The sequence below is a fragment of the Homalodisca vitripennis genome, unplaced genomic scaffold (genome assembly GCF_021130785.1).
Source record: "Homalodisca vitripennis isolate AUS2020 unplaced genomic scaffold, UT_GWSS_2.1 ScUCBcl_938;HRSCAF=3914, whole genome shotgun sequence".
Classification (NCBI taxonomy): domain Eukaryota; kingdom Metazoa; phylum Arthropoda; class Insecta; order Hemiptera; family Cicadellidae; genus Homalodisca; species Homalodisca vitripennis.
In genome coordinates this window covers 28460-41070 of record NW_025777050.1, presented here as the reverse complement: position 1 = coordinate 41070, position 12611 = coordinate 28460, and the positions used below count along the sequence as shown (strand labels likewise).

General features: G+C 35.3%; 1 protein-coding gene across 1 annotated transcript; it reads left to right on the top strand.

The window, feature by feature from the left end:
* Positions 1-206: 206 nt before the first annotated feature.
* LOC124371101 lies at positions 207-10171 on the top strand. The gene is made up of 8 exons (XM_046829414.1): positions 207-249; positions 1070-1147; positions 1232-1504; positions 4057-4134; positions 4219-4491; positions 7037-7114; positions 7199-7474; positions 10023-10171. Exons 1-8 carry the CDS (start codon positions 207-209, stop codon positions 10169-10171), a joined length of 1248 nt encoding a protein of 415 aa, XP_046685370.1.
* Positions 10172-12611: the final 2440 nt, after the last annotated feature.

Sequence of the window (12611 nt, the reverse complement as noted above, 5' to 3'; positions counted from 1 at the left end):
AGTTATTTTGTTACTCATGAGTTGCCTCACTGATTATTTAAATCAGCTGTTCAATGTCAGAAAATAGTAATATTAGCATCTTGGTCAGCTGCTTATTGTGTATTGGTGTTTCAGCTTTGTTCTTATAGGTTATGTTTTTTCTTTTGGATAATTCAATGTAATCAGAAGTAGTATAACATTTAAAAATGACTTCAAGAGGTCTAATAATGGTAGACACGATAACAAAGCCTTCTACATCTTCAATAAAAGGTAAGTTTATTATTTCATGTATTGACTGTAATCAATTCCAAACTATAAAATAGTTGACTTGACATGTTTTCAATTTCTTTAGATGTCTATTTTATTGACATACATGCCAATTAGGGATCCAATTATAATATTTAATGTTGAGTATTGGCGAGGAAAGTTTAACAAATAGAGCTGATGACACATCTGCTGCAAGTGCAACCTACTACTACACACAACCTAACCTTTAGTAGGCTTGGCTATGTATATAGCCTAGAGACATTTTTAACTGGCCTCCTCAGTAGTTGATGAGGAATGGTAATATGAATATCACCATAAATGGGCAAAGTCTTAAATGCTATATAACACATCCTTTTATATTACGTTATCTTTTAAGATCCATAACTAGTTAATGCCTACAAAACCACTAATCAGTTTTTCCTACTAGAAATATCGTTCAAATAATGGCTTATTTATGTTATCATCAAACAAAATATATTAATATAAAACAATTTTATTAATTGCTGATACTGTTTTGCGGAAGTACTTAATATTTGAGTATCTTTTGCTTCTCACATAAATGGGCATATTCTTTGTGCAGCCTAGTTCTACTACAAAATACTACAGGCCTACCTAATTCTATGGGGAAAAGTAAATTTGTTAAGTTTAACAGGATATATAAAATTTTTCTAGTCTAGTCACAAAGCCGATTTTCAATCTCCAGGAGGAGTCACTGTTGAGTACTCACATATTAATGATTTTGAAGCATGTGGCACAGAATAAATTAACATGCTTTTATTAGTTGTGGGCTTTATTAGTCACTGTAGTTTATATTTTATTTCAGATTCTCAACAAGATCAGTGCTCAAATGACAAAGATTCGTTTTTATGTGTGGATGAACTCTTTGAAGATGAACCTGGCAGTAGGCCTACCTATCAGACTAACCAAGACAACTTAACTTGCCTCGAGATGGATAATAATCTCCGCTCATAACCTCTAAATCCAGAGCAGGCTGCAACTGCAGAAATTGTTGAAAATTTTATAGAAGATATAAATGACTACGAAGAGGAATTTTGGGATGATTCAGATTGGGAGCCGTTTGGTGAAGAAAGTGATGAATCAGAGAATGAGTTTAGCAGCATTAAAAGAAGTAATAAAAGAAAAGCCAGTAGACAATTATTTGCTCCAAGTAGCAAAAAAGCTACTATTCTAACAGGCCAATCAAACAATCCCCTGCCACTGGCTCATCAAAGCAACACTCAAGATTCCTCCTCCAATGGTAGGAAAGAAAATCAGAACACAAATATTACTGATTTACCAGAAGTCGATTGTACCAATACTAATAAAAAAAGGAAACAAAGTGTACGTGTGCTAAAAACTTGTTTCTGGCAAAAAAGGAGTGTTTCTGTTGAAAATTGGCAAAGTGTCAAAGCCAAAAGATTGAAAAACCTTGGCTTGGAATATGTTAGCCCTACTACCAAAAAAATTGCTTCGGCTAAAACAATGGGTGTTGGTTGCATTGAAAAAATGCCGATTGAAATGCCAAACCAGGGTAAACCAAGAACAACGCCTTGTTATCTTTGAAAACTTTTGGAAATTAGGCAATCATACGAGGCAGTGGGATTTCATAGTAAAAAACTGCTACCAAGACAGACAAAAAAACTGCAACCACCAAAGAAAATAGAGATTCCAGAAGAAATTATTCAATTAAATATACTATTCCAGTTCAAAACACCTCTATCCAAGTATGCAAAACAATGTACTTAGATACATTAAGCATAACTGATATGTGGGTTAGGACAGCGTCCAATAAACTGGAAAGATCTGATGAAGTTACAGTAACCCCAGATAAAAGGGGAAACACACTGAGCGTGGTAAGCGGATTATAAGCCATTCTGTCACGCCTCCTGCTCAGCTGGGGCGAAGGGGGTGTACTCAGGAACCAAACGCAGCTCAGATTACAGCAACTTTATTAACTTAAACAACAACACTTCCGAACCCATGGACACCACGCGTCACGACCATCACTAGGCTAAGCCCTACACTAGATCGGCCCTCAGGGAGCTCGGACGTCCGCTCGCGCCGGAGTCCTCTCACGTACACACCGCCTCGGGCGCTCACCTTGCTGACCTCCCCCTCCAGTACTTCCAGACGGCGGGAACATGGGCCCCGACGTCACACACCCCCAGCCAAATTAAGGGTGGTTGTTGGGGTGGATGCCCTCTAGGAGTTCGTCTTCTTCATTCTTCCAGGCCCTGGCAGCTGGTCCCATGGTTGTGTTCAGCTGGGACGTGCAATCAGTAAATGGTAATGTAAATACTGCTTAATACTGTTACCCCTTTCTAGTTTTATGCATCATAAATAAAACATTTCAAATTACTTTTGTAATTAAAAACATATTATTGCTATACACAAATTTGCCTGTATAATCAAATACGCTATAATATATGTATGTCATACGTACATTGCATACTGTATAAAAAAGTTCTTTTTTAAATACAATGACAATGAAAATTAAGTAATTATATATAATTAAGCTATAAATTTGTATACACATATATATCGACGCCTCCGAATAAGAACATCGTAACTCAAATTTTATGTTTTTTTTATATTTTTACTATAAACAGTGGAGAAGACAATCTTCTATTTTATGTATAAATTCTGTGTTAAAACTGCCTTTTGTTTTTAAATTAATTAATAAAAATAAAACATCATATCTTTTCTAACAATTCTATGTTTCCCAATAATAACATCGTAAGTTATTTTGTTACTCATGAGTTGCCTCACTGATTATTTAAATCAGCTGTTCAATGTCAGAAAATAGTAATATTAGCATCTTGGTCAGCTGCTTATTGTGTATTGGTGTTTCAGCTTTGTTCTTATAGGTTATGTTTTTTCTTTTGGATAATTCAATGTAATCAGAAGTAGTATAACATTTAAAAATGACTTCAAGAGGTCTAATAATGGTAGACACGATAACAAAGCCTTCTACATCTTCAATAAAAGGTAAGTTTATTATTTTCATGTATTGACTGTAATCAATTCCAAACTATAAAATAGTTGACTTGACATGTTTTCAATTTCTTTAGATGTCTATTTTATTGACATACATGCCAATTAGGGATCCAATTATAATATTTAATGTTGAGTATTGGCGAGGAAAGTTTAACAAATAGAGCTGATGACACATCTGCTGCAAGTGCAACCTACTACTACACACAACCTAACCTTTAGTAGGCTTGGCTATGTATATAGCCTAGAGACATTTTTAACTGGCCTCCTCAGTAGTTGATGAGGAATGGTAATATGAATATCACCATAAATGGGGCAAAGTCTTAAATGCTAATATAACACATCCTTTTATATTACGTTATCTTTTAAGATCCATAACTAGTTAATGCCTACAAAACCACTAATCAGTTTTTCCTACTAGAAATATCGTTCAAATAATGGCTTATTTATGTTATCATCAAACAAAATATATTAATATAAAACAATTTTATTAATTGCTGATACTGTTTTGCGGAGTACTTAATATTTGAGTATCTTTTGCTTCTCACATAAATGGGCATATTCTTTGTGCAGCCTAGTTCTACTACAAAATACTACAGGCCTACCTAATTCTATGGGGAAAAGTAAATTTGTTAAGTTTAACAGGATATATAAAATTTTTCTAGTCTAGTCACAAAGCCGATTTTCAATCTCCAGGAGGAGTCACTGTTGAGTACTCACATATTAATGATTTTGAAGCATGTGGCACAGAATAAATTAACATGCTTTTATTAGTTGTGGGCTTTATTAGTCACTGTAGTTTATATTTTATTTCAGATTCTCAACAAGATCAGTGCTCAAATGACAAAGATTCGTTTTTATGTGTGGATGAACTCTTTGAAGATGAACCTGGCAGTAGGCCTACCTATCAGACTAACCAAGACAACTTAACTTGCCTCGAGATGGATAATAATCTCCGCTCATAACCTCTAAATCCAGAGCAGGCTGCAACTGCAGAAATTGTTGAAAATTTTATAGAAGATATAAATGACTACGAAGAGGAATTTTGGGATGATTCAGATTGGGAGCCGTTTGGTGAAGAAAGTGATGAATCAGAGAATGAGTTTAGCAGCATTAAAAGAAGTAATAAAAGAAAAGCCAGTAGACAATTATTTGCTCCAAGTAGCAAAAAAGCTACTATTCTAACAGGCCAATCAAACAATCCCCTGCCACTGGCTCATCAAAGCAACACTCAAGATTCCTCCTCCAATGGTAGGAAAGAAAATCAGAACACAAATATTACTGATTTACCAGAAGTCGATTGTACCAATACTAATAAAAAAAGGAAACAAAGTGTACGTGTGCTAAAAACTTGTTCTGGCAAAAAAGGAGTGTTTCTGTTGAAAATTGGCAAAGTGTCAAAGCCAAAAGATTGAAAAACCTTGGCTTGGAATATGTTAGCCCTACTACCAAAAAAATTGCTTCGGCTAAAACAATGGGTGTTGGTTGCATTGAAAAATGCCGATTGAAATGCCAAACCAGGGTAAACCAAGAACAACGCCTTGTTATCTTTGAAAACTTTTGGAAATTAGGCAATCATACGAGGCAGTGGGATTTCATAGTAAAAACTGCTACCAAGACAGACAAAAAAACTGCAACCACCAAAGAAAATAGAGATTCCAGAAGAAATTATTCAATTAAATATACTATTCCAGTTCAAAACACCTCTATCCAAGTATGCAAAACAATGTACTTAGATACATTAAGCATAACTGATATGTGGGTTAGGACAGCGTCCAATAAACTGGAAAGATCTGATGAAGTTACAGTAACCCCAGATAAAAGGGGAAACACACTGAGCGTGGTAAGCGGATTATAAGCCATTCTGTCACGCCTCCTGCTCAGCTGGGGCGAAGGGGGTGTACTCAGGAACCAAACGCAGCTCAGATTACAGCAACTTTATTAACTTAAACAACAACACTTCCGAACCCATGGACACCACGCGTCACGACCATCACTAGGCTAAGCCCTACACTAGATCGGCCCTCAGGGAGCTCGGACGTCCGCTCGCGCCGGAGTCCTCTCACGTACACACCGCCTCGGGCGCTCACCTTGCTGACCTCCCCCTCCAGTACTTCCAGACGGCGGGAACATGGGCCCCGACGTCACACACCCCCAGCCAAATTAAGGGTGGTTGTTGGGGTGGATGCCCTCTAGGAGTTCGTCTTCTTCATTCTTCCAGGCCCTGGCAGCTGGTCCCATGGTTGTGTTCAGCTGGGACGTGCAATCAGTAAATGGTAATGTAAATACTGCTTAATACTGTTACCCCTTTCTAGTTTATGCATCATAAATAAAACATTTCAAATTACTTTTGTAATTAAAAACATATTATTGCTATACACAAATTTGCCTGTATAATCAAATACGCTATAATATATGTATGTCATACGTACATTGCATACTGTATAAAAAGTTCTTTTTTAAATACAATGACAATGAAAATTAAGTAATTATATATAATTAAGCTATAAATTTGTATACACATATATATCGGACGCCTCCGAATAAGAACATCGTAACTCAAATTTTATGTTTTTTTTATATTTTTACTATAAACAGTGGAGAAGACAATCTTCTATTTTATGTATAAATTCTGTGTTAAAACTGCCTTTTGTTTTTAAATTAATTAATAAAAATAAAACATCATATCTTTTCTAACAATTCTATGTTTCCCAATAATAACATCGTAAGTTATTTTGTTACTCATGAGTTGCCTCACTGATTATTTAAATCAGCTGTTCAATGTCAGAAAATAGTAATATTAGCATCTTGGTCAGCTGCTTATTGTGTATTGGTGTTTCAGCTTTGTTCTTATAGGTTATGTTTTTTCTTTTGGATAATTCAATGTAATCAGAAGTAGTATAACATTTAAAAATGACTTCAAGAGGTCTAATAATGGTAGACACGATAACAAAGCCTTCTACATCTTCAATAAAAGGTAAGTTTATTATTTCATGTATTGACTGTAATCAATTCCAAACTATAAAATAGTTGACTTGACATGTTTTCAATTTCTTTAGATGTCTATTTTATTGACATACATGCCAATTAGGGATCCAATTATAATATTTAATGTTGAGTATTGGCGAGGAAAGTTTAACAAATAGAGCTGATGACACATCTGCTGCAAGTGCAACCTACTACTACACACAACCTAACCTTTAGTAGGCTTGGCTATGTATATAGCCTAGAGACATTTTTAACTGGCCTCCTCAGTAGTTGATGAGGAATGGTAATATGAATATCACCATAAATGGGCAAAGTCTTAAATGCTATATAACACATCCTTTTATATTACGTTATCTTTTAAGATCCATAACTAGTTAATGCCTACAAAACCACTAATCAGTTTTTCCTACTAGAAATATCGTTCAAATAATGGCTTATTTATGTTATCATCAAACAAAATATATTAATATAAAACAATTTTATTAATTGCTGATACTGTTTTGCGGAGTACTTAATATTTGAGTATCTTTTGCTTCTCACATAAATGGGCATATTCTTTGTGCAGCCTAGTTCTACTACAAAATACTACAGGCCTACCTAATTCTATGGGGAAAAGTAAATTTGTTAAGTTTAATAGGATATATAAAATTTTTCTAGTCTAGTCACAAAGCCGATTTTCAATCTCCAGGAGGAGTCACTGTTGAGTACTCACATATTAATGATTTTGAAGCATGTGGCACAGAATAAATTAACATGCTTTTATTAGTTGTGGGCTTTATTAGTCACTGTAGTTTATATTTTATTTCAGATTCTCAACAAGATCAGTGCTCAAATGACAAAGATTCGTTTTTATGTGTGGATGAACTCTTTGAAGATGAACCTGGCAGTAGGCCTACCTATCAGACTAACCAAGACAACTTAACTTGCCTCGAGATGGATAATAATCTCCGCTCATAACCTCTAAATCCAGAGCAGGCTGCAACTGCAGAAATTGTTGAAAATTTTATAGAAGATATAAATGACTACGAAGAGGAATTTTGGGATGATTCAGATTGGGAGCCGTTTGGTGAAGAAAGTGATGAATCAGAGAATGAGTTTAGCAGCATTAAAAGAAGTAATAAAAGAAAAGCCAGTAGACAATTATTTGCTCCAAGTAGCAAAAAAAGCTACTATTCTAAACAGGCCAATCAAAACAATCCCCTGCCACTGGCTCATCAAAGCAACACTCAAGATTCCTCCTCCAATGGTAGGAAAGAAAATCAGAACACAAATATTACTGATTTACCAGAAGTCGATTGTACCAATACTAATAAAAAAAGGAAACAAAGTGTACGTGTGCTAAAAACTTGTTCTGGCAAAAAAGGAGTGTTTCTGTTGAAAATTGGCAAAGTGTCAAAGCCAAAAGATTTGAAAAACCTTGGCTTGGAATATGTTAGCCCTACTACCAAAAAAATTGCTTCGGCTAAAACAATGGGTGTTGGTTGCATTGAAAAATGCCGATTGAAATGCCAAACCAGGGTAAACCAAGAACAACGCCTTGTTATCTTTGAAAACTTTTGGAAATTAGGCAATCATACGAGGCAGTGGGATTTCATAGTAAAAAACTGCTACCAAGACAGACAAAAAAACTGCAACCACCAAAGAAAATAGAGATTCCAGAAGAAATTATTCAATTAAATATACTATTCCAGTTCAAAACACCTCTATCCAAGTATGCAAAACAATGTACTTAGATACATTAAGCATAACTGATATGTGGGTTAGGACAGCGTCCAATAAACTGGAAAGATCTGATGAAGTTACAGTAACCCCAGATAAAAGGGGAAACACACTGAGCGTGGTAAGCGGATTATAAGCCATTCTGTCACGCCTCCTGCTCAGCTGGGGCGAAGGGGGTGTGTACTCAGGAACCAAACGCAGCTCAGATTACAGCAACTTTATTAACTTAAACAACAACACTTCCGAACCCATGGACACCACGCGTCACGACCATCACTAGGCTAAGCCCTACACTAGATCGGCCCTCAGGGAGCTCGGACGTCCGCTCGCGCCGGAGTCCTCTCACGTACACACCGCCTCGGGCGCTCACCTTGCTGACCTCCCCCTCCAGTACTTCCAGACGGCGGGAACATGGGCCCCGACGTCACACACCCCCAGCCAAATTAAGGGTGGTTGTTGGGGTGGATGCCCTCTAGGAGTTCGTCTTCTTCATTCTTCCAGGCCCTGGCAGCTGGTCCCATGGTTGTGTTCAGCTGGGACGTGCAATCAGTAAATGGTAATGTAAATACTGCTTAATACTGTTACCCCTTTCTAGTTTATGCATCATAAATAAAACATTTCAAATTACTTTTGTAATTAAAAACATATTATTGCTATACACAAATTTGCCTGTATAATCAAATACGCTATAATATATGTATGTCATACGTACATTGCATACTGTATAAAAAGTTCTTTTTTAAATACAATGACAATGAAAATTAAGTAATTATATATAATTAAGCTATAAATTTGTATACACATATATATCGACGCCTCCGAATAAGAACATCGTAACTCAAATTTTATGTTTTTTTTATATTTTTACTATAAACAGTGGAGAAGACAATCTTCTATTTTATGTATAAATTCTGTGTTAAAACTGCCTTTTGTTTTTAAATTAATTAATAAAAATAAAACATCATATCTTTTCTAACAATTCTATGTTTCCCAATAATAACATCGTAAGTTATTTTGTTACTCATGAGTTGCCTCACTGATTATTTAAATCAGCTGTTCAATGTCAGAAAATAGTAATATTAGCATCTTGGTCAGCTGCTTATTGTGTATTGGTGTTTCAGCTTTGTTCTTATAGGTTATGTTTTTTCTTTTGGATAATTCAATGTAATCAGAAGTAGTATAACATTTAAAAATGACTTCAAGAGGTCTAATAATGGTAGACACGATAACAAAGCCTTCTACATCTTCAATAAAAGGTAAGTTTATTATTTCATGTATTGACTGTAATCAATTCCAAACTATAAAATAGTTGACTTGACATGTTTTCAATTTCTTTAGATGTCTATTTTATTGACATACATGCCAATTAGGGATCCAATTATAATATTTAATGTTGAGTATTGGCGAGGAAAGTTTAACAAATAGAGCTGATGACACATCTGCTGCAAGTGCAACCTACTACTACACACAACCTAACCTTTAGTAGGCTTGGCTATGTATATAGCCTAGAGACATTTTTAACTGGCCTCCTCAGTAGTTGATGAGGAATGGTAATATGAATATCACCATAAATGGGCAAAGTCTTAAATGCTATATAACACATCCTTTTATATTACGTTATCTTTTAAGATCCATAACTAGTTAATGCCTACAAAACCACTAATCAGTTTTTCCTACTAGAAATATCGTTCAAATAATGGCTTATTTATGTTATCATCAAACAAAATATATTAATATAAAACAATTTTATTAATTGCTGATACTGTTTTGCGGAGTACTTAATATTTGAGTATCTTTTGCTTCTCACATAAATGGGCATATTCTTTGTGCAGCCTAGTTCTACTACAAAATACTACAGGCCTACCTAATTCTATGGGGAAAAGTAAATTTGTTAAGTTTAACAGGATATATAAAATTTTTCTAGTCTAGTCACAAAGCCGATTTTCAATCTCCAGGAGGAGTCACTGTTGAGTACTCACATATTAATGATTTTGAAGCATGTGGCACAGAATAAATTAACATGCTTTTATTAGTTGTGAGCTTTATTAGTCACTGTAGTTTATATTTTATTTCAGATTCTCAACAAGATCAGTGCTCAAATGACAAAGATTCGTTTTTATGTGTGGATGAACTCTTTGAAGATGAACCTGGCAGTAGGCCTACCTATCAGACTAACCAAGACAACTTAACTTGCCTCGAGATGGATAATAATCTCCGCTCATAACCTCTAAATCCAGAGCAGGCTGCAACTGCAGAAATTGTTGAAAATTTTATAGAAGATATAAATGACTACGAAGAGGAATTTTGGGATGATTCAGATTGGGAGCCGTTTGGTGAAGAAAGTGATGAATCAGAGAATGAGTTTAGCAGCATTAAAAGAAGTAATAAAAGAAAAGCCAGTAGACAATTATTTGCTCCAAGTAGCAAAAAAGCTACTATTCTAACAGGCCAATCAAACAATCCCCTGCCACTGGCTCATCAAAGCAACACTCAAGATTCCTCCTCCAATGGTAGGAAAGAAAATCAGAACACAAATATTACTGATTTACCAGAAGTCGATTGTACCAATACTAATAAAAAAAGGAAACAAAGTGTACGTGTGCTAAAAACTTGTTCTGGCAAAAAAGGAGTGTTTCTGTTGAAAATTGGCAAAGTGTCAAAGCCAAAAGATTGAAAAACCTTGGCTTGGAATATGTTAGCCCTACTACCAAAAAAATTGCTTCGGCTAAAACAATGGGTGTTGGTTGCATTGAAAAATGCCGATTGAAATGCCAAACCAGGGTAAACCAAGAACAACGCCTTGTTATCTTTGAAAACTTTTGGAAATTAGGCAATCATACGAGGCAGTGGGATTTCATAGTAAAAACTGCTACCAAGACAGACAAAAAAACTGCAACCACCAAAGAAAATAGAGATTCCAGAAGAAATTATTCAATTAAATATACTATTCCAGTTCAAAACACCTCTATCCAAGTATGCAAAACAATGTACTTAGATACATTAAGCATAACTGATATGTGGGTTAGGACAGCGTCCAATAAACTGGAAAGATCTGATGAAGTTACAGTAACCCCAGATAAAAGGGGAAACACACTGAGCGTGGTAAGCGGATTATAAGCCATTCTGTCACGCCTCCTGCTCAGCTGGGGCGAAGGGGGTGTACTCAGGAACCAAACGCAGCTCAGATTACAGCAACTTTATTAACTTAAACAACAACACTTCCGAACCCATGGACACCACGCGTCACGACCATCACTAGGCTAAGCCCTACACTAGATCGGCCCTCAGGGAGCTCGGACGTCCGCTCGCGCCGGAGTCCTCTCACGTACACACCGCCTCGGGCGCTCACCTTGCTGACCTCCCCCTCCAGTACTTCCAGACGGCGGCGGGAACATGGGCCCCGACGTCACACACCCCCAGCCAAATTAAGGGTGGTTGTTGGGGTGGATGCCCTCTAGGAGTTCGTCTTCTTCATTCTTCCAGGCCCTGGCAGCTGGTCCCATGGTTGTGTTCAGCTGGGACGTGCAATCAGTAAATGGTAATGTAAATACTGCTTAATACTGTTACCCCTTTCTAGTTTATGCATCATAAATAAAACATTTCAAATTACTTTTGTAATTAAAAACATATTATTGCTATACACAAATTTGCCTGTATAATCAAATACGCTATAATATATGTATGTCATACGTACATTGCATACTGTATAAAAAGTTCTTTTTTAAATACAATGACAATGAAAATTAAGTAATTATATATAATTAAGCTATAAATTTGTATACACATATATATCGACGCCTCCGAATAAGAACATCGTAACTCAAATTTTATGTTTTTTTTATATTTTTACTATAAACACTGAAGAAGACAATCTTCTATTTTATGTATAAATTCTGTGTTAAAACTGCCTTTTGTTTTTAAATTAATTAATAAAAATAAAACATCATATCTTTTCTAACAATTCTATGTTTCCCAATAATAACATCGTATCTTGAGATACGATGATTTTATTGGGATGTTTTGTAGTTCATGGTAAATTTATAACATTTCAAAACAATGTGATGTTATGTTTATAACATTTCAAGGCATTAGTTTAAAAACATAATGTTCTTGTTGTTCTATAACATGAGCTATTATAAAAGTTATTTTGTTACTCATGAGTTGCCTCACTGATTATTTAAATCAGCTGTTCAATGTCAGAAAATAGTAATATTAGCATCTTGGTCAGCTGCTTATTGTGTATTGGTGTTTCAGCTTTGTTCTTATAGGTTATGTTTTTTCTTTTGGATAATTCAATGTAATCAGAAGTAGTATAACATTTAAAAATGGCTTCAAGAGGTCTACTAATGGTAGACATGATAACAAAGCCTTCTACATCTTCAATAAAAGGTAAGTTTATTATTTCATGTATTGACTGTAATCAATTCCAAACTATAAAATAGTTGACTTGACATGTTTTCAATTTCTTTAGATGTCTATTTTATTGACATACATGCCAATTAGGGATCCAATTATAATATTTAATGTTGAGTATTGGCGAGGAAAGTTTAACAAATAGAGCTGATGACACATCTGCTGCAAGTGCAACCTACTACTACACACAACCTAACCTTTAGTAGGCTTGGCTATGTATATAGCCTAGAGACATTTTTAACTGGCCTCCT